This window comes from Pavona decussata, unplaced genomic scaffold (genome assembly GCF_977016875.1).
Source record: "Pavona decussata unplaced genomic scaffold, jaPavDecu1.1 SCAFFOLD_303, whole genome shotgun sequence".
In the NCBI taxonomy this organism is placed as follows: Eukaryota; Metazoa; Cnidaria; class Anthozoa; order Scleractinia; family Agariciidae; genus Pavona; species Pavona decussata.
This window is the reverse complement of record NW_028145699.1, coordinates 503,967-530,657: the sequence shown is the minus strand read 5'-3', so window position 1 is coordinate 530,657 and position 26,691 is coordinate 503,967. Positions and strand designations below refer to the sequence as shown.

Below are 26,691 nucleotides of genomic sequence, written 5' to 3'. Positions count from 1 at the left end.
AAAAATTTCAGACTTTCTCGATCTCTTAGTAACAACTGAGAACTTGTCACTGAGTGAACCTCATTCTTCACAATATTAAAGGGGAACTGTCGTGGAGTTTTTGACCTCTTTTGCTAAAGATGGTGAAATAAAACCTTCATTAAGCTACAAAACAATTATTTGGAACGACGAGAGGAAAAAAATGCGACAACTTGAAAAACGTTAGCCTAACATTTTTCAAGTTTCAATCCATTCCAACCTACTCTGTCTCTGGCCAGAGGCACTAATCGATAGTTCTATTGCACAGGGGTGATAATTTATAACAAAACTTTCACAATAACTTTTTTGCGTTACTGTTGACCGACAAACATTTTTGCGTTTTGAAATGACATCAAATTCGCGTGATACTTCCCCTTTAAAGTTGCAGCTTACATGAATCACTTTTCCTACTACTATATACTTTAGACTGTACAGTATTTTTTTAAAAAAGCTATGCACATTATTGTTACGGTTTCAAACTGGACACTTAATATTGTTTTCCATCTTCCAAAACTGGCCGACCAGTCAGTGAATCGAATGCGTCATTTTGAAGGGATGGTGCTACAAACTCTTGAAACATAATCATTCCGAAAATGGTACGCGCTATTTTGAAGAAATTAGAAAGACTAAGATAAAACTTTTATGAGCTTACCGGTCTGGTTGGCCAGTTTTAACGAATGGAAAACACCCTTAGTTTTATGATATACCCGAGCCAAACTGACATTGAGTTATAAGAATTTTACAACCATCTTCTTGAAGTTTTCCCGTTCTTTTCGTCGCATGAATACAGGCGATGCCAGTGTTATGGTTAACAAAGCTGGGCTTCAGTACAAGACCATTGGTACAAGGCCATTATCACTTGCATACGCGAGTTTCATTCAATGAAATTAAATACTTAATCAAACTGCTCGCAATCTCAAGATCCAAAAACGGTATATGAAAATGTTGACTAGTGGAGCCAACGCCATATAGAAAATATATTTCACACTCGAAACCCAAGTTTAACCCATTTCAACGAGGTAACGTTTTTCTATTCGCACGCGCGTTTCACGTCTCACATTCAGCGACTCATTAGAGAACGTTAAGACGGTTCCCAAATGCAAAATTCCAAGCTTCAAACGTAAGCTAACAGGGACTTTAAGGAACCACGACGGCAACGCCAACGAAAACGTCACTTGAAAATATAAGTTCGCGTTACTTGTCGTACTTGAGTTCGTGATTATTCCAATTCGTTCAACTTGTACAATATGGCCGAATTATCCAGTAACAGAACAGGTGGGAACGGCATTCAAGTTGAGACAATGAGAAATTTACCGTCATGTGCTCACCTTCTCCACAAAACTTAGTCAATTTTAGTTGGATTTCCCCTCAGAGAAGTGGTTGAACTTCGAATGGGATCAGTTAATTTAAAGCTTTCCCATTTTGGCAACGCACTGATCACAAACCCGCACCGGGTGATCCCATCCTCTAGAGGGCACAGGTGTCCGACTCTCTGAACAGTTACTACACACGCCCATACCACAGGCACGGCAATGATGTTTAGTGTCGGTTCCTTTGAACTCAGCCTCACAGCAACCACAGGCTACAAATTCGGAGTCTGGTACCCAGTATCCAGGCCTCGCCGCGTCGGTAATAAACTCCTTGGGATAATCTATGGCGGTTTTTAAAATCCCGACAGCTGACTGGACGACTTCGGTGACTTTCCGAGCAGCTACGGGGCCAAACGGCTGGTCAGTGTACAGCGTCTGGCCTGCTTCAGTGCAAGCTAACTCACGAGGCGCTTCCTCATCCAGCGCATCTGACAAATCACTGAATAAAGGAAAAAAAAAATAATTAACTATCTCACTCACTGACAAAAGCAATAGCTCTTAGCAGAAATTAAGGAAAGTTTGTCTGTTTTCAGGAGTAGTCTGTAATTTCTCTCAGGCGAAATACCTAAGCGTGCACGAAAATCGCCTCCTGCGAGGAGGCACAACACGCTCGGAGGACGCGCTCGCTCGCGTGTTTCACCCGCACGGAAGTAAGAGGCTACTCGAAGTATACGGAGGCATAAAATCCTCAGGCTAAGCACGAATACCAACAACAAACTCAATCATTTCATGACTCCAAGTCCAAGAGGATTCCAATCCAAGACATGGTGAGAGGTAGGTGGTTTCGTCATTGAGCCAAACAAATAAACACACTGCTCAACACCTGGTGAACAGCCCAAGCCCAGAATCTTACCTCAAGTTACAAGCAGCCTGCGGCTGCATCTCTATTGTAGACGACGATTTTCCAAAACAGCGGTCACACACTCTCACAGGTGCTGTACCCCAACCTCGCTCTGGTACTGGCTTCTTATTGGTTGAACATGCATCGCAGACTCCTCCTCCACAGGCACGGCAGTGATGCTTTGTGTCCCCCTCCTCAAACACTTGACGACAAACCTGGCACACCTGTGCGATGAAAATATGGAGAAAATCCCTCTTTCAACTGTAATCTTTCTGAACAAGAGAATGTTCTAAAAAAGCAAAAGGCGCCTTTGTGTATGAATGTTAATTTTAATGGTCACTTGTTAGGATTTCGTCCACAACAACAACAAATACAACAATACAACACTTTATTAAAACAGACAGTTACAAGCTGGTTTTTTTTTTTTTTTTTTTACAGCTTTATTGACCATCACACATGTTAAATACAATAAATTAAACAACCAGAAAGAAATGAAAAATACGTGAAAAGTGATAAGGTCAAAAGGGCAGGTGCGAACGGGACGCGAGGACCCATGCGAGGCACCTCCCATGATACAAATAATAATTAAAACACAAACAACCAAAAGACGCTAAAAAACTAGGGATGGCAGGAGCAGGATCGTACAATTGACCAAGTACAGGGATAAGATATGTCGAAGTGATTTTGCAAAAGGTGAAACATGTGCTCAGTAACAAAGTTGCGGAAGGAAGCAGTAGTTGAAAAACTGGTAGGGGGTGATAATTTACAGATATAGTTCCAGAGCTTAACAATACGATTAAAGTAAGAGGCCTGAAAAGTGCTAGTTTTACATACAGGAGTTTTAAGGTTATAAGGATTACTTAGTCTGGTTCGGCCGTGAGAAACAGGAGAAACAAAATCATAAACATTAAGATCAGTAAAACCTTTCCGACATTTGTAAAAAAAACCAAGATCTTTGAGTTCGCGGTCAAACGTCAGAGGAAGAAGTTTCAAAGTTAAAAGTCTGTCGCTGTATGACATCACGCCTACACGTTGTTTGAGGATCCACCTTGTGGCCCTCCTTTGAACCCTTTCAATTTGAGTTTTTAATGCAATCTTGTCCGGGGACCAGACCTGGGTCGCGTAGGATAACTGAGATTTCACGAGTGCAAGATAAAGTGAGCGTCTAGCAGAGACATCGTTTAATAGTGGGCACGTGCGTTTTATACCTACCCGCAAATAGCTAAAGCTAGCTATACTAAACTAAATACAAATTAATTTGGTGTTTACAAATTGACAGCCACAACTAAAATAAAAGTTAAATAAGTAGTAAATAAACAAGTGAATATACAAAACAAAAAGGATTCGCAAGCTGATAGAAATTAAAGGATTGTTACAAATTTACAAGCTTTTCATTACTTCAAGAATTGAAGAAGGTGTAAGGTAAGCGTTTTCCTTTTTTTTTTTCCACAGACACAAATGATAGAACCACCGCGTACAGCTGAGAAAAATGTCCCACAGGAAAGCACTGCGCGCTCGAGCATTACACGAATCGACGTTAGACTTTGCAGGGGAAAGAAGAAACTCAAACATTGAAGCAACAGCCTCGGTTGAGAACGCGGAAACTGCGAAAAAATGTTTACAATTACTTTTTTCAACATAACTCGGGTGCAACCTTGCAGCGACACCCTTTTCATTGCAAAAACACAAAGGAAAGAAGGTTGGTTTCTAAAGAAACTGTGGTGCTGAGTCGGTGGGGAGTAGAAACGAATTGAATGTGTTTATCAACAGAGCTGATTTCAGGGCTGCAAATAACTAACGGGCAGGCGCCGGTCACGTTGTCCGGTCAAACATGTTTTTGCTCGGACACTACCCGTTTTTGGCCGGTCAAATTTTAACAGTCGTAGCTCTTGCGATAGTGAACCCAGATTGCACAGTAATCCTTTTATAACTAAAAAACAACTGAACCCAAGTCGATTTGGCGATAAAAACTACAAGTTAATAGTTTTACTACTCTTTACTGCAGAAGCAGCCTCGCATTCAGTACGTGGAACCGTTACGCAAGATACAACCGCAATTGTCCGTTTTACTTTACGTCTGGCAAAATCACTTATAATTAAATATTACACTTTGGCAATCGCCACATCATTTCCACAACTGAACCTTAAGTAAAATGTGCAGAATATATGAAAGCTGAGGGGTTCAATCGGTCTCTTAATTAATTTGAAAAAAGAAGCTAACTGAAATGTAAATATAGGGTTTCCAAATTCGGCAGCACTGTATGTAATTGTATTAAATGCATGGTGTCTTATTCCAAGTACAATTGTTGCGCTCGCTGACTAATAAATAAACAAGCCTTCTGAAGGTCACGAAGGGCTCTTCATCGTAAAGTAGCTCGACTTGATACTCACTGTAATTTCTGAGTTAGGAATCCAGTAATCGGGCGCCACTTGATCCGTGATCCAGTTGGTCAGCATTTTACTCGGGGGAATGCTCAGACTGCTGACCGCTTCAGTCACGTAACTCACGTTATCCAAAAGGCGCCGCGCCGCGTTACCACTGTCCAGCGGAGCCAAATTTTCCTGCAGAGAATGATGGGCATATAATTCAAAGTAAAGTAAGGGTGACTATATGGATGGTTGGGTGACTATATGGAAGGTTGGGTGACTATATGGAGGGTTAGGGTTAAGGTTATGTGGGTGACTATATGGTACCTTAACATGAATTACTTGCGGAATGATAATAGGTATGATCATCTATTGCTCGTTCCGTAGTTCAAAAGGAGGCTGGAGACGATTTTTTTTTTGTTTGTTTTGTTTTTGGTTTGCATTTAATCAGAAATTGGAGTCCATCACAAGAAAGATCGCATTAAACGTAGCTAGTTTATCGATTTTGCGGTTCTGCCGTTAGATTACAACGACGTAGAAGGCTTTCAAAAATCGGAAAAATCAGAGACTTTCAGTTGTATGGATTTGGGGAATGCCGTCTCGGAATTAGAGACATTTGCCTGGAATTGGGCTATCTTTGACAGGTCACAGCTAATGGTTAATATGCAATAAAACACGACCAAACTTAGTGAACTTACTAACCTTTACGTGATAGTTCTGCCGATGGGGTTCATTTCTTCATATGACGAAATTTGAACAATGTGTAAACTAGGGCTCAGTCTCTTTATGAACTTTGGGACGGGCAATTAAAAACATGAATCTTTAATTGTAACAGAATGAGCATATCCCTACGAATCAGCGATGTGCTGGCTAAGTTTATACAGGTTATTTATCACCATTCGTACAGTTGATTGAGTTTTACTACAAATGGTAATGACAGAATATACGTACAACTTATGAGTTCCTTCAGACAGAGTTTACACGAACGCGGTTTTTATTCAGTGATAAAACCATCGCTTGTGATGAACGCGGCTTCGGTTTCAATGTTTTTTTTTCTTTAAAGTAACTTTAATAAAACCAGTCTGTCTATTTGTAACTGCATCGCTTTCCCCTTTCCGCGAATAGACCATTTCCGAGTTGCTTTGAAACTCACTATGAAAGCGAGGCTAAGTGCAAAGATTAGTTTTCATTCACATGCAAGCAAAACTAATTTTGATATCAAAAGTTTTGTACTTAGCCTCGCTTTCATAGTGAGGTTCACAGCAACTCGGACGAAAAGCTCTCACCCCAGGCCATGCGTGACGAAGCTCAGTCCTGACGACCGTGTTGACTGGGTCTTCGTTTCCAAACCAGTACTGACGACTGCGGTAGATGATACCGCATTCAACACACTCCAGAACATACCTGGAAAAAAGAAAGAGACCACGCTAAGGGAGAAATTAGTTATGAGGAAGCAAGAAATTTAAAGGGGTCCAAAACTGCGCTCCTTTGAAACGGGTATGTAAGAATGAAGGAGTAGCCTGCGAGCAAGCTCTCTTGGGGGTGGGGGGCGGTAGGGAGAAAGAGGAGAGAGCTTGCAACGATGTCTCAGGAATTTTCATTTCTGCGTTAAATTTTTCATCGCAAAATGCTGATTGCTCTTCGCGTGCGTCGTGTTGACAACACAAAAATGGTGGCGGACTTTCTATTTGTGAAGGTTGCGAGAATTTCTCTAAATAACTTAGCTTTTCTCTGGAATTAAGGCCCGAGCAAAGTCAAGCTGCTAATGCTTAAATTCAAAGTAGCGATGTTCTTGCAGTTTTACCTACGAGTTTGAGGCCAAATTTAAGCTTTTGTTTGGTGTTTGGCTCAGCCGAAAAAAATATGAACCTCTTTCAGCTTACGCCACAAATTAAAGCTTTCTGAATATATTGACTCAATTCCGAGTGCTTCGGTACGGCGTTAGCAGCGAACTGCCAGTTTTTTAGGGCAACGTTCTTTAGAAGCGCAACGATTTCCTTTTGATCTGGCACTCTCACGTCTGCGGCTTTGCTATTCGTTCACAACATCACAAATTTCACACGAGTTGAGTGTTCCAATGAAACCACATTGTCGATATTGAGAATTGCGTCCTCGTTCTCGGTAACCCGGCTGCAAAATTGAGATCCTTCCGATTTCCTTGCACTGCTTCTTTTTTCCCTGGCCGGGCAATTTTTTTTTTTTACGCCCACTTCAAGATGGCGGACAGTTACCGTGACAGACTGGTAACTAGCAAGTCAAGTAGAGTAACACAACATTACTTCCGGTAAATTCGCGATCGCTTTCGCGTGTTTCCATGGCTTCTCAAGACGTTGTTTTTACCTGTTTTTACACTGAGACACCAGACATCATTAGCCAAATGTAAATTTAATGAGCTGAGATCAATTAAAGTGCGGATAACCTTGTGAAGAATACTTCTCAAATCGCCTCCGAACATTATTATAGTATGTAGTGTATCGAGCCCCTTTCTACGGCTAACCCAACCTCTACTACCTTTAAAAAATATGTCTCGTACTTTTATAGTGTCACCATTCCTCGAGTGCAGTTCAAAGCTCAGAAGACATTTTTCTGGTGGGCGTAAAACGAAATCGATTTTCATTTTACGCCCACTTTTTGGGCCCGCGGAAACTAACGAGAAAACTGGGCATGAAAGATTACAGGAAAAGGGACTGGAAATGAATTAAGACATAAATGTTGAACTCTGGAGAGTACAAGTTTGTACGGCTCGTTTCAATACGGACAGCTGCTTATACAGAGGGTAATCAAGTGCAATCAAGGTATGCAAAAAGCAACCAATCACAAAACTTGTAAATAGAAAATTGTGCATGTGTTTACATAGACTGATGCAGACACTTGAGGGAGTTTGGGTACCCCTTTGCCTTGCATAAACTTTCAAATTCTCCCAAACTCCCTCAAATGCTGTTTGTAATTGAATGTGTGTTCCTCTAACCTTGTTAATCACAGTCACATCCTCTTACTTGTGATTCTTTAAGCTCAACCACTTGCCTAAATTGTTAACACTTTCCAGAATTTTGCTGATTTTTTGCAATGTTACTTGCAAGATCATGCTTTCTTTTCTGTACCTTTGGTCGTTTCCTGACACGAAATCTGAGACTAAACCGATCAAATTCATCACTGTCATTGCCCTCATCCTCAGCCTTTCTTGTAAATGGTTTTGGAGGTCAGTCTGCTCGAGTTTTCTTCATCCTTCAGGAAATCCCCTTTCTTCTCTGGCCTGTTACTGTAGATTGCACCTAGCTTTCTTCTTTTTCCAATCCTTTTTTTTTTTGTAGTCTGGAATCTGTTAAGGTGACGGCTTGCAAAAGTATGTAGCGCAGATGCAATTCGAGGTATCACGCTACAGGTACTCCCTTCATTGAGTTTTTCATACCTTGAAACAAACTAGCTGACTCCCACAATAAAATTTCCATCCCCACTCTTTAATTTTGAGACAATGTCATTGCACACTTCATAGACCTTTGTCTAAACGGACCTTCTGCTATGGGGTGGATTCCCTGGTGAAAATCTTTTTAAGATCCTTGAGGATCTTTAAAGATCTTTAAAGATCCACATGAGGATCTTTTTGAGGATCTTTAAGGATCTTGATTCATATCCTCAAAGATCTTGCAGGATCTTGTAAGAACCTTGAAGTCCCTGCAAAGATCCTTGAGGATCCTGCAAGATCTTTGCAGATTATGCAAGATCCTTGCTGGATCTTAACAGGATCCGGTAGGAACTTAGCAGGAACCTTTAGGATCCTCACAGGGCCCTGCAAAGATCCTTCAGGATCCTGTTTAGATCCTGCAAGATCCAGCAAGGATCTTGCTTAATCTGCAAAGATCCTGCAGGATCCTCAAGGATCTTTGCAGGGACTTCAAGGTTCTTACAAGATCCTGCAAGATCTTGCAGGATCCTGTAGCAGGAACCTTAAGGATCCTTACAGGGCCCTGCCAAGATCCTTAAAGGGGCAGTATCATGGGAGATGACATGATTTTTGGCCAAAATTCACTAACTTTAAACTTTGAACACTGTGTTACTTGATTTCTCAATCGCTAATTTAAAGAAATGTTAATAGTGATTCTAAGACGAAAGGTTGAACCAAAATATAGTACAACCGGCGATTTTTAGTGCGTTACAACAGCGAAGTTTGAAAACGTCTGCCAGACGTTTTCAAATTTGAACCCCTCTCTATCTTTGTCATCTGCCGGCGAAAATATCCGTGGCTAGTTTCTTTGCATTCTGATAGCCTTTTAATGGTATTCTGTCATTATATCTTGGCTGCTATCAACCGAATAGCGTCTTTCCGATTTTCAATGTGTTACTAAAAATAGCGTGATACTGTCCCTTTAAGGTTCTTGTAAGGATCTTTATAAAAATCTGCAAAGATCCTGAAGGATCTTAACGGATCTTTGCAGGGACTTCAAGGTTCTTACAAGATCCTGCAAGATCTTTGAGGATATGAATCAAGATCCTTAAAGATCCTCAAAAAGATCCACAAAAGATCCTTATGTGGATCTTTAAAGATCCTCAAGGATCTCAATGGATCTTTGCAGGAACCTGAAGGATCTTTCTGGGAACTGAAGGATCTTAACAGGGCATTAGCAGGATTCTTCATGGTCCTTGTACTGTAGGATCCTTAAAGGGACCTGATGGATCCTTACAGGGTCCCGCTAAGATCCTTCAGGTTCAGGTTCTCTTAAGATCATGAAAAAACCTAAAAAGATCCTGAAGGATCTTAAAGGTTCTTTGCAGGGACCTTAAGGATCTTGATAGAGGCTTTGCAGGATTCTTCATGGTCCTTGTATGAGCCTTGCTGGGACCTGATGGATCGTTATAGGGTTCTGCTAAGATCCTTCAGGTTCTTGCAAGGATAGTAAAAAATTTGCAAAGATCCTGCAAGATCTGCAAGGAAGGGACATGAAGGATCTTCTCAAGGTTTCTGCACAAATTCTCAAGGATCGTGACTACTCAGGGATTCCAATAGCCCTTGCTAAGATCTGCTTTTCTAACAGTCATAAAGCTCGCAAAAATACTTCGGTTTTAGTAGGCACAATATGGAATTCCCATTTAGCTTTTCAGGAGATTTTCAAGGTCAAATTTTCAAGAGGTTTTCATGGGATTTTATATCATGAAATTGAAAAGCTTGTGAATATAATTTGATGAGAAAATGAAATAGGCTTAAAATAAACATAAAACAGGGATAATTTAATGGGGAAAAATAGAAAATGGTACAAAAATACCTTTAAAACAGGTTTAAAATAGGGCATTAAATGCAAGTTAAAATAGGGTTAAAATAGCACTCTGCTGGTTTATAGATCCAGAAATAAAATAGCTATAAAATACATGTAGGTTGAAAATAGGTGATGATGGTTCCTTGTTCCAAGCCTAGAATTATCATAGTTCATGTCTTTTAATAATTAGTGGTAGCATTTGCCACTGCAAATGATTTCATGGTCAATACTTCATATATTCCTGCACCTAACTATATCTTTTAATTAAAAGGGATTTGCTGTAGCAAAGACATGCAAAAATTACAGAGAGATTTAAGGCTCGACGTTTCGGAGTCATCTTGACTCCATTATCAAGAGAAAAAAATCAGTTTGTGAACGCGGATATTTAAATAGGCTAGAGCTGAAAATTAATATATTAATAGATGGTTTAACAAATACTTTAGTGCGAATTGAATCAGTTTGCATGTTCAGTTCTGGTTTCAGTTTGCGTATGAATAGCATCTCATGAATGAGGCAATCAAATTTGCTGGTGCATTTCGCAAGTACGTGAAACCGTTCTAAAAAATGCTGTGGTATCTGGTCATTATGTTGAAGATGGTAGTGTTTGTAAATGGAAGACGACTTTCTTTTGTGTCCGTCTACGCGCTCATGCAGGTGCCCACACGTATACCCCATATATCCTGCATCGCACAGGTTACATTTAAATTTGTATACTACACATTGTTGGTTGACAATGGAGGGCTTGGCTTCTTGTACCTCGAGATCTTCATTGAGTTTTTGACTCACAAACACAGGTTGGATGGCAGTTCCTACGTTTAAACTTAGTTTACTTAGTTGCTGTTTCACAATGTTCGCTGAACTCTGAAGAAAGCCGTCTTCCATTTACAAACACTACCATCTTCAACATAATGACCAGATACCACAGCGTTTTTTAGAACGGTTTCACGTACTTGCGAAATGCACCAGCAAATTTGATTGCCTCATTCATGAGATGCTATTCATACGCAAACTGAAACCAGAACTGAACGTGCAAACTGATTTAATTCGCGCTAAAGTATTTGTTTAACCATCTATTAATATGTTAATTTTCAGCTCTAGCCTATTTAAATATCCGCATATTTCACAAACTGATTTTTTCTCTAACTATATCTGGATGGTTAATTACATGCATTACACACAATATAAATTTGTCATTCACCGACCGTATTCCACAGCCAGAGCTAGAAACAAGTAACAGCAAAAAACAATTTCACAGTAAACGTCTCAGGAAAGAAACATTCAGAAAATGGCTTTGTCTTGAATTACACTGTATGTAAAGGTTCAGGGAAAGTGCTAAATAAAAAAGAAAAATGATTGGATATTTCGTAAAAAAAATATTGATTGTACCCTTGCTGTTTTCAACTACATGTATATGATATCAAGTAATGACCAATACTCCATTATGCAAGTTACAAAAGTTTATTTGGTAATAATTATTGTTTCTCAGTAGGAGTAGCAGAAGTCATGATTTGCAACAAAATCAAATCAGTTAAAATAGAGTCCAACGGTCATAAGTGACTTAGCTTATTGAGCAGGATTTGCTGACTTGACTCAGAAGCTGCACGATTGAGTATCAGCCTTGACAACATTATTGAGCTGAAAATCTGCAGTACAACAGAAAAAAGTGCATTTTAAGTCAGTTCTTCTAAGTGACCAGTGGTCACTCAGTGATCACTGTGACAGTGATCTGGGCAGTGCCAAGTATACGCTTTTAGACGCATGTTTCAGTGAGCTTCTCATCTGTAACAATCTTGTTGATTTCTGAGTAAAACTCATGGTGCTACAGAAAATATAAGCTTATACACTCCATGAAGTTGATCATGAACTCCAGATCTTCATGCAACGTCAATCAAACCAAGATCACGAAGTCTTCAGCTTATACCAAGACATTATAACAACCTGGCTACAAATTACTCTGCAAAAACGTTTGCAAAGGCTTTACATGTATAAGAAAAATAAATAGGGAATGTTTACCTTAGCAATCTCGAATTTGCAGTTAAGCTCAAATAAGATTCAAGAAGCACATGCATTCGAAATTCCCATCGAAAATCTATAAAATCACACATTTTCATGCAGTCTTTTCAATCAAAATTATTGATTTCAAAGCTTACCTCTTGCTAAAAGTAGTTATCCACATTTTTTTGCTTGAACCCAACATTTTGAAGCTTAACAGAGGTAAAAATCCATGGGAAATGTCTCCTGTTTTCTTGAATATTCCGCCTAAATCGAAAATGAAACGGTCTTTTCCGCGAGCCTGCAGTGGCATATCTGCTGACCAAAATGGCCTTGTTCGTGCCCAGTCTACCCAGTCTGAATGAAATCCAAGATGGCTGCCGGTGTTGCTGTGACCCCACGTTTTCTTGCTCATTTTAAAAGCTAGCACTGTGCATGAAAGTTGTAGGTATTATGATTGAAAGCATTGTTGTTCTTTTTGGCATCAAATGGAGTCGAAATCCATCGAAGAAGGTCTGAATGTAATATTGTTTTCACAAATGCATTTCAGCGACGTGTACTACATGTATAAAGTCAAGTTTAATATAAGCTTCATCTTTTTTAAAGCTTTTCCTGGAAAGCAGGCCGGTTACAAATACTAATATCAGTTGCTCATCTTGGTTTTATGTGTTTATTTGCCCAATTAATATAACAAAAATAAAGCTCAATCTTGTGGTATAGAAAATAAGTACATCCTTGCTCTTTCTTCCAAACCATTTGTTATTATTGCATACATAAGCTTTAAGTTTATAAGTTTATTGCAAAGAAGTACCTGGTATATGTAATTGTTAGATTGAGCAAAAAAGTGTACATGCAATAAGTATACATCATGCATTTGTCTATTTTATATGGCTCAACATTGACGGTGTATACATCAACAATGATGAATACAAATAGTAACTTCACCTTAGATTAGGAAGATGAAGTTTCCCTTGGTGTATGCAAAATATGTACATACAACATGTGATACAGACAATCTAACTGGCCATTGCCTATCCTATTTGTAGAAAAAATATAAATAAAACAGTGTATTACTATGTTATGGAGCAATAGTGATATAGGATTACAGGCTGTTTTACAGGCTATTTTTCAGTTTGTTATGGGAAAATAGTAATAAAATACAACACCTTGTTCTATCTTGCTCTAAAAGAGGCTTAAAATAAAAATAATACACAAATAAAATAGACTCTCTATTTTTTCCCTATCAGGTAAAATAGGAATAAATATAACTCATGCATTGATATGGCTAACATCAGTTGTTACCTGAAAATTCCACAGTATTGGCCCATTGCAGCTCCAAAAATCACAAAAATTAATATTGAATCGACTGATCACAATCTAATGTTGTAAAGTTTCGTCCTTTAGCTTCTTGTGTTGTCAAAGTCGAAGAAAGAGATTTTCAGTCATTGCTTGTCTTCACATTTTGTGAAAATATTTGTGGACCCAGGAAATCTTGTTTTGTTGAGATTTTATGTGACTGATTACTTTCTTTGCAAGAAAAAAATATTTAGTTCTGTTGCCTTTGAGGTGAGGTTTATAACTGCATTTGCCATGTGACTATGTATGGTTTATGCATGATTGAAAGGTGATTTCCTCCACGACTGCAAAATTGGTGCAATTAGCCTGTTTGGTTCCAAAGCAACCCCAATAATATTATTTTTAGTGAATTGTTTATTATCCTATATTTTGATTAATCACAAGACCATGATTTGCAAAGTTCTCTCTAACAACCTGATAAGATTCTCATTACAAGTTTGTCTAAAGATCCTTGTAACATCATTATAATAATTATAGCCTTAAGGATCCTGACAAAAATCATTGAAAGGATCCTCAAAAATCTTTCTAAGATCCTCTTTGTCTCCTTGAAAGGATCTTCTTTAAATCCTTCTAAGATTCTCATCAGATCCATGATGACTGTTAAGGATTTTGGGAAAGTTCTTTGAAAGAGATAAAATAGGATCCCTTTAAGATCCTTGTAAGATCCTCAGCAAACCTTCGAAGATTCCTAAGGATCCTGACAAAGATCTTTCAAGGATCCCTGATAGGATCCTTTGAAGATCATTGTAAGATCCTCATCAGATCCTTAAGGATCCTGACAAAGATCTTTTATAGGATCCCTCTAAGATCTTTTTAAGAACCTCGTAAGACCCTTCAGGATCCTAAAGGATCCTAACAAAGATCTTTGGAAGATCCTTGAACAGTTCTTACCAAGAACCTTGTAAGATCCTCATCATATCCTTGAGGATCCTTAAGGATCCTGACAAAGATCTTTGGAAGATCCTTGAACAGTTCTTACCAAGAACCTTGTAAGATCCTCATCATATCCTTGAGGATCCTTAAGGATCCTGACAAAGATCTTTGGAAGATCCTTGAACAGTTCTTTACAAGAACCTTGTAAGATCCTCATCATATCCTTGAGGATCCTTAAGGATCCTGACAAAGATCTTTGAAAGGATCCTTTAAAGGATCTTTTTCAAGATCCTGCAGGATCCTAATGAAATCTCTGAGGATCCTGCAGGATCTTTTAGAAGATCTTTGAAAGGATCCCCATCAGGATCTTCAAGAGATCTTTATAGGATCCTCAAGAAATCCTCTAGGATCTGCGACGATCTTTAAAAGATCCTTGTCTTCAAGGATCTTTAGAAGACCTTTGCAGATCTTTGCAGATCTTGGAGGATCTTTGAAGATCTTTGAAGATCCTCCAAAGATTTTCACCAGGGTTGGATGCATTTCGTCAATACTGTCAACTTGACTGCTGTTTTCTGTAATGTCTGTTGGGTCTAGTGATGGTGTGGTTAAATCTAATGAACATTGGGGTCAAGCACTGATTGTCCATTGAAGCAGACTCCATTTTGAGTTGCTTCCTCTTCCACATTTTTCTGGCGTACGCCGTCTGCCTGCTAATAACTAACAAAGTAATTAATGCTGGCTGTTATTCTGATCTTGTTTCTAACTTGTCACCCCCCTTTGGAACCTACAATAACTATATAACTGTATAATTTGGAATTTTATTGCATCGCTTGTAAGATGAAGTGAATCCTGTGCTCTGATTGGCTACTCGCCTGATCAAGATGGAGCCATCTTGCCCACTTAGGATTACCTGTTACCCGTTTACTCATGGATGCATATAATAAATCTTTTATTGGCCAAGCTTAGGTCAAGATGGCAGGATATTGGCCTTGTTCTATTGTTGGCAAAATTATTGATCGTCCTGTCCCTAAATTGTACCGATGCCCCCCCCCAAACCCCTCACCCCCTACACACACGTACATCTTTTTAGGCTGGGATCCCTCCTTTTAAATAAAGGCTAATCTCTTTTGTATCACGATTATTTTGAAGGAGGTAAAAAGAAGATAAGCCTCTTGCCCAAGAGCTTCGTTATGTGATACACAAGAAACCTGCAAAAAAATTTTAAAGTAAGAAACTGTATGTATGGCTTTAACATACCACTTCATCATTCATACAGAACCACCTCTGGTCCACTTTGCAGTAGCTATAATGGTGGCCACATTTGCACTTAGTACCACTATGTACAACAACACTTTGCAACTCGTACATATTGCTGTTCTATGTAAGCAAAAAATCATAGTATAAACAATTAGAGAAGGCATAATCTTAACTATTTCTATAGTTGTGTACCCTTTCTTAGATAAACATTTAAATGGTAATACGGTGGAACCTCTCAAATACTGGTATAGGCAACCTCCTATTTAATGTCAGGAAAAGTGGTTGGCTAAAAGAGGTGGTCACTGTCAGAGAGCCTGCAGACTGTAATGTTGTTAATTCTAACCTGAATCAATTTCTATAAATGGAGATGGATATGGCAAGTGGAAGTTGTGGTAAACATGAACAGAAGGCAAGTGTTTCATCAGCTAGTGGCCCCAGTTTCAGGTTATCCCAAAACTTTCACAAATGTTACCATGGAAATAAGGAAAGTATGAATTTATACATCTTTTCTATAGGGTTACAGTTAAACAACCAACCAAAATAAATACAAGGGAGTATTTCTTTCAAGCTGTTGGTAGGACTGCTGTAATTGGTCAGTGGTGTTGCGCATGGGAACAAGTGTGAGTTGTGTGTAAAAAACATGACCGACAGCCTGAATAAAGTATGATCGTTGTGTTAGCCAAGTTGTTCCTGTTCATACCTGTATCAGCTGGTCAACAAAGCTAAGTGGACTATTTCATCGCTTTTCCTTTTTGAATGTCAACCCAGTTTATTTGTAGAGATCAAAATTACTACAATCAAACTTCCCATAAGTGAACACCTCCCATAAGCGGACACCTTTGGGACCAAGCACAGGTGTCTGCTTTTGAGAGGTGTCCACTTACGGGAGCTGTGCATTGGCGGAGGTTCAACTATAATACTAATATTCTTAAAAGAAAGCTATATACCGGTAATGATAGTACAGACAATAATTAGGGTATGTCACTACTTACAGCTTTTCTAACAAAATGATATTTTACTTTCTTATTGTATCAAAAATAATTATACCTTTGATGGCTCATTCAGTAGTAAGCAGTCAAACCATGCAGGGTATATAAATTTCTTCCTCAATTTGTTATTTCCTATTCTCTCAAATCTGCAATATATTATTGCAAATATTAGGGAAAAAAGGATCCCTTGTCTTTAGAGTTCAGGTATTAAATACAAGAAGCTAAGACAAAAATCTCCACAAAATTATGTAACTTTCAAAACCAATTCTTCGAAATAAACCTACCTTTTTAAATGGAATGTGAGGACTTTGGACCATTTACCAACAAATTGGTCTTTCTCAGCCCTGGTCAGCTCATTACACCTGTGTACAACACCAAGCACAATAGGTATTGTGGGCACACGCAAACACAATCTAATATGATCTCTGTGAGACATATTGCAAATTCATGACTTCCTAACCTTTCGCAGAAGCATCGATTTTCCCCATCAAGAATTTTTGTCTGTATATTATCGAGTGCTTCAACCAGTGATTGGGAGGACCCCTATTTTATAATAAGAAAAGATAATTCCATTTGACTATGTATGGTGATGGTTAAGAGGCCATGATAGGAAACGTTTTTGTAAATGAGAAAATTGAATAAATTGTTAATATTAAAATGTAGTTACTGTTTGCACAAATATGACCAAAATTCTTGATGATTGACACAAATCCTTTATGCATAGCCCATCATTGTTGATTACTGTGCTTTGCTATAACATGCCAAATCCGAAATTGAAATCACTGCCGACAGTTGCATTTTTCGCTACCGTCAATGACTGCACTGGAAGCTTTAGAAACAAAGTAACAGGATCAATAGGTCACGCTCGTGCACGTTGATTGGTGGATTTTGATCCACTTTGTTTGATTGATGGCAGGAAAAAAATCAACCATCTGCTCATGCAGTGTTTTGTATTTCAGATTCCACCTGTTATTGAAAAGTGCAAGTTAACCGTTACATCTACCTGTATGTCGATACTGTTATTTAACATGGTGATTGTTCTGCTGCTGACATGTTGGCACATTGTACACTTTACTGAAGTGGAGAATAAAATAGCATATTTGGAGATATTGACTTTGTTTATCTGTGCAAAATTACTACTGTCACATACCTCATGCAAACATGGGCACTGTTATTTTTGTTTGTTGTAGTAACTAGAATACTTCTCAATGGGAAGCCCACTAATAACTAGGCGTGGCCTATTAGTTAGCCCACTAGGGGTCAAATCCTCCACCCTGCCACTATCTGGATTTTTCTTCCATAGTCTCAAATTCAACTACTCTACAGTTTGTAAATAGCCTTCATTGGTCAGCATCCCGCCAGTTGGTTATAACATGGTGCTGGAAAGTCATTAGGGGCAGCCATGATTCACATTTGTGGCATTAATTTATTCATTTATTGTTATTATTTTTTTTATCATTATTTGTTATTTTTGTATTATTTTAATAATTGCATGTATACAAACCTGTACTGGTTAGCTCTCCTCCAATTTCTTCATGGAAGTGACAGGCACCACTAAACACAGACCACCAGCCTTAAGTGGAAGTGTATCATTACTCTATAAAGTATTGGTTTAATCATGTTTTATGTCTAGCTGTATAAGGTACAGCTTTACTGACACTCACTTGTCAACTGATAACGCCATGTCCAATCGATCGCACAGAAAACTAGTGTAAACAGAGAAATAGACGAATTTTCCACGAGTGTGACAAATTACCGCGAAATGGAAACAATTTTGCCGCCAAAACTTACATATCTCTTAGTTACCAGCTTCCCAACGAACGATCGCACTTTTTTCATGCCCAGTTTCTTCGTTAGTTTCCGCGGGCCCAAAAAGTGGGCGTAAAATGAAAATCGATTTCGTTTTACGCCCACCAGAAAAATGTCTTCTGAGCTTTGAACTGTACTCAAGGAATGGTGACACTATAAAAGTTCGAGACATATTTTTTAAAGGTAGTAGAGGTTGGGTTAGCCGTAGAAAGGGGCTCGATACACTAAAGACTATAAAAATGTTCGGAGGCGATTTGAGAAGTATTCTTCACAAGGTTATCCGCACTTTAATTGATCTCAGCTCATTAAAGTTACATTTCGCTAATGATGTCTGGTGTCTCAGTGTAAAAACAGGTAAAAGCAACGTCTTGAGAAGCCGTGGAAACACGCGAAATTACCGGAAGTAATGTTGTGTTACTCTACTTGACTTGCTAGTTACCAGTCTGTCACGGTAACTGTCCGCCATCTTGAAGTGGGCGTAAAAAAAAAAATTGCCCTGGCCGGACCGTGTCAAGTTTTCGACATTTTTTATGTCCAGTAGTTTTGTGGCGTTGACACTGCAGTCGGCAAGATTCGCTTGACCCTTGGGACGACATTTGATTTGTGACCTCGAACTTTTGGTCAATCGGCTTAATAGTATGCTCACAATTAAGTAAAATCCTTCACTAAGTTTTCTGATTTTTGTGGCACTCGGTAGGCATACCCGATCAGAGAAACTATAGTTTTTGTCAGCAAGGATTCCCGTCTTGCGAAGTGTACCTTTCACATCGCTCAGATTGGTTCTCATGTGACATTTGACGTGACAGTGTAGGCCCCAAGGGAGCGAAGCCATTTGGGGGCGTTCGGTAAAATGTCTGGGCTCAGCGGCAGGCGTTTCCTTTCCTTCCCCGCCCCTCCCCCCCGCTCCTACCTTTTTTGCTTCTTTTTGCCAAATGCCCTCGCGCGCTTGACCCGCTTGGCTTGATGGAAACGGAAACGACTGCTACGCAGGCTATTCAAATTCCTGAGACATCGTTGCAATAGCCTGCGTGGCAGGCGCTAGAAAGGGGAAGGAAGAGGGGAAAATTGGGCGCGCGAGAAACGCGCGGCGCGAGGGAGAGGGGAAAAGGAAGCTTCCTTTTCCCCTCTCCCTCGCGCCGCGCGTTTCTTGCGCGCCCAATTTTCTCTTATCCCTTTTCCTTTCTAGCGCCTGCCACGCAGGCTATCGTTGCAAGCTCTCTCCTCTTTCCCCCTCCCGCCCCCCACCCCCAAGAGAGCTTGCTCGCAGGCTAATGAAAGAGCGAGGGAAGGAGCAAGTGAGTGAAACTACAAGATACAGCCTGGGTCATTTTCACTGATTTGCGAAGCCAAACGGCCTGACTAATCGCTTACTGTACAATCCAAGGATTACACACGTGGAAAAGTATCCTACATTGTTTCGAGCGTTTGCCCTTCGTAAGAGTGATTCCTGACGAAGGGCTTACGCTCAAAATATCACCTCTCGAATGTCCCAGTTTGCGATAGCCAAATTACCTCATCAACTCTGTTGATAAAACCAAACGATGTTTTTATACTTCGATTAAATTTTACGATAAACAAACTGCAAAGCTTACCCAGACCAGGCGTATTTTGCGAACCCCAGCCAAGAGGAGTCACTCGATGAACACATTTTGGGAACCACGACCACTTCTTTACCTCTCTCATAACAACCCTGGTTTACAAATAACGACAAAGCAAATGATATAAGCCACGAGAAAAGAAAGAGAAAGAGTGAAATAACAGCAAAGAACAGCAGTTACTGCACTGAACATAGATGATTGAAATGCGTAAAAATGCCAAATGAGAAAAAAAAGGAACTCCAGTCAGTTTCCACCTTGAACTTACAGGTGGCATCAGCGTTTATTCCTGGGGGATTAGGGGACTCCTCGAAATTTTGCCAAAATGTGTAATTTTCCGGTAACCTTTTCCAGACCTGGCCTCTAGAATGTCTACCCGTTTCTGTAAAATCCATACTGTTTTCAGACTTGAGACCAAAATGGTTGGGCAAAACGGGTAAATTAAACTCACCCTACATGTGTAGATCCTGTTGTCAAACTGAGCTTGATAGTGACACCTGCTGTTGCTCTGATGTTCCGCTGATTCATCTTTTTCGTGATTCATACTCTTTTGACATCGTGCACTGAAATCATGGCAATTTATCAGACAGACTTACATGTAATGGATGAAATTTTCAGTCAGTGACGTAAGCATACTCGGAATTTTTAAAAAATAAACCAAATTCTCCCAACGAGATTCGAACCTATGATCTTCCGACTACTACACGTAGTTCAGATGTTTTACCACTGAGCTTCAAGAAACTCGTTGGTGCTTCTGGCCATTAAAGTGCCCATAACCTCCAAAATTTTCAGATTATATTATTTGGTGCTTACAAGTGTTTCATGGAAGAAATATGATGTTATGTTTTTGGCCTGGTGAATAAATGGTAGATGAATTTTTCAGTCACTGACTGAAAAATTCATCTATCATTTATTTCACCAGGCTAAAATCACAACGCCACATTTCTTTCACGAGCACAGTATATACAGTGTTGTACCACTCATTAGCATTCCAGTCCTGGCAGTTTGCAGATTGTTTGTCATATGAACCTAGTTTAAAGTGCCTATAACCCCCAAAAAATTTTTCGCTTAAATAAATCTTTGCACCTGTTCGAAACGCGTTGAGCCTTTTTGCGCCTTTTTTCAACCAAATCTTGACTTTTTATAGGTTGTAAAAGTTACGAAATCTAGCCATCATTTGTCCCATGACCGAGCTAGTAAGGGGCATGGGTCTATTCCTTACTTGACGTCACAAACTGATTTGCATTGTATTAAGTCTTTGTGAAAATGCATGCAAAGCAGTTTGTGACGTCATGTAAGGAATAGACCCATTCCCCTTACCAGCTCGGTCATGGGACAGATGATGGCTAGATTTCGTAACTTTTACAGGTTATAAAAAGTCAAGTTTAGTTGAAAAAAGGCGCAAAAAGGCTCAATGCGTTTCGAACAGGTGCAAAGATTTATTTAAGCGAAAAAATTTTGGGGGTTATAGGCACTTTAAACTAGGTTCATATGACAAACAATCTGCAAACTGCCAGGACTGAAATGCTAATGAGTGGTACAACACTGTATATACTGTGTGCGTGAAAGAAATGTGGCGCTGTGATTTTAGCCTGGTGAAATAAATGATAGATGAATTTTTCAGTCAGTGACTGAAAAATTCATCTACCATTTATTCACCAGGCCAAAAACATAACATCATATTTCTTCCATGAAACACTTATAAGCACCAAATAATATAATCTGAAAATTATACCCCTCTTGAATAAGTGACCCAGTTTGGATCTACGATGTAATGTAATTTTCTGCGTCCATGACAAGAGCTACTCCACCACAACAAGGTAAAAATAAGAATTAATATCACCCTAACCAACAATGTAACCTACAAGTAAGGGGACTGAAAGTACTCAATAATATACCACCAGGCACCACAACAAGGACATTGCCCCCTGGAAGTGTGAGTACCCTATGCAGCAACTGTTTCCAAAGAGATCAGCTGAAAGTACTCAATTCAGTACTCTCTACTTCACTACAATGAGGTGAAAGCCCCATGGGGGTGGCATCCTGTGTGTAACATTATGCATCATGCAATAGCCTTCACATCACCTGATTTTAAGAGCCAATGACAATCGTTTATTTCCATGCGCTTGAGTGCAAGTTTTTGTAAGTTTTGTCTGAGCGGCTTTCAAAGAATAAAAAGGTTTTATTTTTTCTCTGTGAGTGCATTCATTTTCTGATGGACTTAATGAGCTCCTAACACTGTGCAACAGTCTTGGCACTCAAAAGATCTGAGAGTAGCCTTTTCATTACTACAATCGATGGTTGAGAAAGGAAGGTGGCGGTGGTATAAGCTGTGTTTTGCAGGATGGTAAGCTAAGAGTTCCATTGAGTGTATGCAACAGATCAGAGATAATGTGGATGACTTACTTGCAAGACAGACAGCAAGCTTGGCAAGTGAAGTATGCATCAGGAAAGGTGTTGGGTATTGTCCTCTCAATGCCGCCACTAAACTTCTCATTCAGGAGCTAAATTCAGAAGGAAAACAGTTGAGTTAACAATAAAAAGATATTAACACCATTGAAACTGTATTAAAACTGTATGTAGCAGGGGATGCGATAAACAATCGCTATTAATTTTAAATTCTATGATTTACAAAGTAGTACATAACTGAAAAGGTTACTGAATTTAACTAGCTTTTAAAGTTAATAAAATTACAAGCACCTTTTGAAAATCTGTTTTGAATTTGTTTATTTTGTTTTTGTTTGTTACTAAGCAGTGTTGGAATTTAGCACCAAAATGAATTGCTTTACATGTTGATAAGGGAAACCGTTAACTCATCAATTACTACACCTTTCAATAACATGCAGACTCTGAAGTTCAAGATTCAACCATCAATCTTTTCACTGGCGTCAATCACTGACCTCTTAAAAAACAATGTTTAATGTTTGGCTCAATGGGGTAAAAAGGTCATAATCGTGCGCTGTGATTGGCGGATTTAGATCCACTTTGTCAGTTTCCATATTTTTGTGGTCAGCCGGTTGTCACCGTAATTATGATTGACACTAATAATTTAGCAAGCAAATCATCATTTGGGGTTGAAGTTCAGAGTCCATATGATATTGAAAGCTGCAGTAAAGCACTTGCTAGCAAAAAGCACATATATTGGTAAATTACCATCAAGGCTTTATATATGACGGCAGGTGAGCGTGAAGAGCGAACTGAGTTGTTAACTAGACCATCAGTGACCGCTTGTTTGAGTTCTGTAAAGTTGGTTGGTGGTGTCGTGGTTCTTGTACCCAAGTATTTAAGGGAGCTAAAAGCATGAGGAATCCGGCCAACATCAGCAAACCTCTCTTTCAATATTTCATCGGGGCTCTTCCTTCTTGTTGCATCTTGAAACAGAAATTTAAGTCAAATACCAAGCAGCAAAGAAAAGCTCAAAGTTGATCATATTAAAATGTTGCATAATTTCCAGCAGTTATAGTATGATAATCATAAATAGACATACAGTGTATAAATTTATAAATTATAAAAATACCTTCCAGTATATGTTATGAATGACTATTGGTTGCGTTCGATTGACCCTATTCTGGAATAAGAATAAGCGGAATAGCTGTTAGATTTCTCTTTTAAGGAAAATCTGGGAAGACATATTTCTGCAAACTTTTTCTGACATATGATAATTTAAGAGCGATTTTGTAACTCCAGTCCAAAAGCCTCTTTTCCAGGGATTTCTTGAAATGATTGACTATGTATTCCTATTCCAGAATAGGGGCAATCGAATACACCCTTTAATGACTATGATTCCCATAACTTTTACCCTCGTATTCACTGCACAAGTACAGTAATTTTGTCCATCTTGCCAACATCATGTGGTGTAATGTGTAGACCTTGGCTGGTTAAACACCCTTTGAAAGCATCTGCTGTGTTCAATTAGGACCTGTAGTGCCAGCCTGATTCTCAGACAGTCCAGATCGCTCGCGGCCCTGACTTTATACACTGTCTGAGAATCAGGCTAGTGTAGTGCTACAATTGTGTCTAGTGTGCACTTCCCATTCTGGCTTCAATCATTTGAAGAGACAAATAATTATATTATTTTGTTTAACCTTTTCCTCACCTGAAGGTTCACCATCATTTTGCGACATCCCAAGCATATTTGTATGCTGTGTCTCATGAAAAATGATCACTGCTGGCCCCAAACTACAGAGAGGTACATCCATGTGACATCGTTCAGTAGCATCCTTCAGCTCCTTCGTAAAATGCTTTAGATATGCATCTGATGCATCACCAAGGAAAGTGAACATATCCGTATGAAGCCGTTCAGCTCTTGTTCTATAGATGATGATGTCAGATATTGCCAGAACTTTTAGCAAGAGCCTTGTGCGTTGGTTCTGGTTCCCGGACACACCCAGAAGCCCCTCAGTGTCCAATACAACGGCATGATTGACGTCATCATAAGCGGCCCACACGCCCACTGTGCACGAAAGCTGCGATGATGAAGTTGCAAACACTTCTTCACCATCGAAGAAAGTGTGGTTCAGAGTGTGTGATTTTCCATCACCTGTGTTTCCAAATATGGAAACAACTTTCATGTTTGTTGCACCATGACATGACAGCCTTGCTATGAATTCATCTACAGTATGAACCTGAAAACAAATGTGTATTGAGCTGATAAAAATTAAAAATGAAGCCATGAGAAAATTAAGGTGATTTAAAATTCATGTGAATGGCAATGGCCCCTTTTTGCAGCTAATAAAATAACAGTCACATGGTACAGAATACACCATGCTGGATAGCAAATTCCACACTGTGATGTCCAAAACAAAGCGACTGTGTCCAGTCAAAGTTGAATTGTCTTTGTTTTGGATGTCCCAGTGGGCAGCTTGTTCTCCAGCATGGTGGATTTTGTACCATGTGACCTTTAGCTGCGAAGGGAAACGATTCTGGAAACGGTATGGTACCAACATTATTTTGTTAAATTTAAAAACTACTTTGCTTTGCTAATGCGATCAAATCAATAAATTTAGTACACTTCTATTGTAGCCAGTCAACATGACATCAGAGATTTCATGATCCCATTTCTGAAAATGGTATGCCTATATTTTACATAAAGAATATTTAGCCCATGGACCTTAAGCCTATTCCAGGTATTCAGATCTAGTGGGGAGCAATGAATATTGCTCTGAGAGGTGTTTCTCTGGGTACTCCAGTTTTCCCCTCTCCTCAAAAACCAATACTTCTAAATTCAAACTCAATATGGAAAGTGTCCCCAATTAGTGCTCTGTACTAAACACATTGACACTTAAATAAAGTGATTTATTTTATCATTCAGGCAATTAGAATTAACAATTATTCATCGAAGTGGAGGTGAATAGTGATGGTAATTAATATCCATCACTTTCACCAACACTGAGGTGATATTGTTTTAGTATACCACACAAGCTGAATAACTAGTAGACCAAAAAATTATTTTACTTCTGACAATATACCGACAAATGGTATGAAATTTTAAAATCTAGCGCGACACGCGGTAAGGGATTTCTTATTGTGGAAAGTTCCATCTCGCTTTCTTGCAGACAAATAAAACTTTTAAAGACAGTTGTTTAGTTCCTACGGTGTCATTTCTTCAATTTTTCTGCGAAATTCGTCTTGTTGTTGAAACCATGCTGAAAAATATCAGATGTAGTTTCATTGTAATTTTAGTGCTCAGCAGTTTTCATAAACAAGGGATTTGTATTTTCATATTTCGCCTTAGAATACATAGACGAAAAGATTATAAATAAGTTACCATTTAGTGCCATCAAACCAAACATTGTTGCCATTTATGTGTTTTTTTAACAGCCGCCTTGTTTATCAAAATAATTCCCTCTTAAGTAGCCGTGGCAAAACGGGAAGCCATCTTGTTTCTCTTCGGCTGCTCGGAGGTGAAGAGTACTTGGCTAATCACTTCCGTGTAAGCCAATCAGCACGCGCAAAAAGTACTATTCTCTTATTTACCTCACACCCCTTCCCACCATCTGAATTCCTACAACTCACCTTCTCTGCTCAGCCTCCACTTTATATTTGCTCACTAATTGCAATTTACTTGACACCATACCCTACTACCCACTACTCCTAGAACAGGCTGGGGGGGGGGGGGGGGTTCTACTGTAGAATCCATACCCATTTTCAGGCCAAAACTGTTAAAATCTATACCCTATTTCAGGCCAAAAAAGTCTCAAAAACCATGCCCTTTGGCACTGTACATACCTATATAGCTTTATGGAGGATAGACACTGGACGTAATTTATCTCTTACTTTTGACAAATTATACTTTCGGAGTTCAAAGTACGAATGCAACCGATAAAGAAAGACTGCTCAACCAAGAAAGGAAAATATTCCGGCTTGTAATTTAATATATACCACTACTATGAACACGTTTACGTATCTAGTAATCGCGAACTCGTGATCGGTTATTCTTAATTTTGTCGCACCTGAAGATTTTCCTTTTCGTCCAGTAGCAAGAAGCTCCTTTGATCATCCTCAGCCATGTTTTTTTGCGAAGATGCTGAATTCGATGTAGATTCCTCTGGCATTGTCAATTTACTTTCCTGTTTAAACAAGCACAAAGAAATCTCAAAAACAAAAACAACATACCCCATTAAAAATAAACTCAAAGCTTTCGCCATTTACGGTAATGCTAGTAAACTATTCTTTGCATCGAATCTCGAATTCAGCTGTGCATCAAAAGCCTTTTCTGTTCAGATGTAATATCAACAAAAAACAAAGCAATATATTTTACGTTAGATTTGCTCTTTGATGTCTTCTGAGCAGACGATTTCTTCGCTCGCAGGTTCAGACGTAGAGCTTCGCTGATATCTTCGCTATCGGGCAGGGTAGCAGCCATATTTTCAGTGACTTTCATGAAGTCACTCCAGTTCGTAAACCCAAAATGGAAGAAAATTTTTGCAAAAGTGCTGACTGGAAAAACTCTTGTGATCTGGGAACGACAACAGAC

The 26,691-nt window shown here is 39.1% G+C and overlaps 1 protein-coding gene and 1 long non-coding RNA gene across 2 annotated transcripts; both read right to left on the bottom strand.

Moving 5' to 3' along the window:
- Positions 1-535: 535 nt before the first annotated feature.
- On the bottom strand, positions 536-26,660 carry LOC146454292 (zinc finger FYVE domain-containing protein 1-like). Its single transcript, XM_085095603.1, has 11 exons — positions 26,476-26,660; positions 26,168-26,284; positions 23,812-24,340; positions 22,869-23,086; positions 22,122-22,219; positions 20,167-20,278; positions 19,713-19,810; positions 5,882-5,999; positions 4,620-4,790; positions 2,242-2,453; positions 536-1,827 (listed from the first exon to the last, which is right to left on the bottom strand). Exons 1-11 carry the CDS (start codon positions 26,596-26,598, stop codon positions 1,425-1,427), a joined length of 2,199 nt encoding a protein of 732 aa, XP_084951729.1. The 5' UTR covers positions 26,599-26,660; the 3' UTR covers positions 536-1,424.
- On the bottom strand, positions 15,911-17,865 carry LOC146454293 (uncharacterized). Its single transcript, XR_014859288.1, has 3 exons — positions 17,816-17,865; positions 17,315-17,385; positions 15,911-16,854 (listed from the first exon to the last, which is right to left on the bottom strand). It is a non-coding gene; the product is annotated as an uncharacterized LOC146454293 (long non-coding RNA).
- Positions 26,661-26,691: the final 31 nt, after the last annotated feature.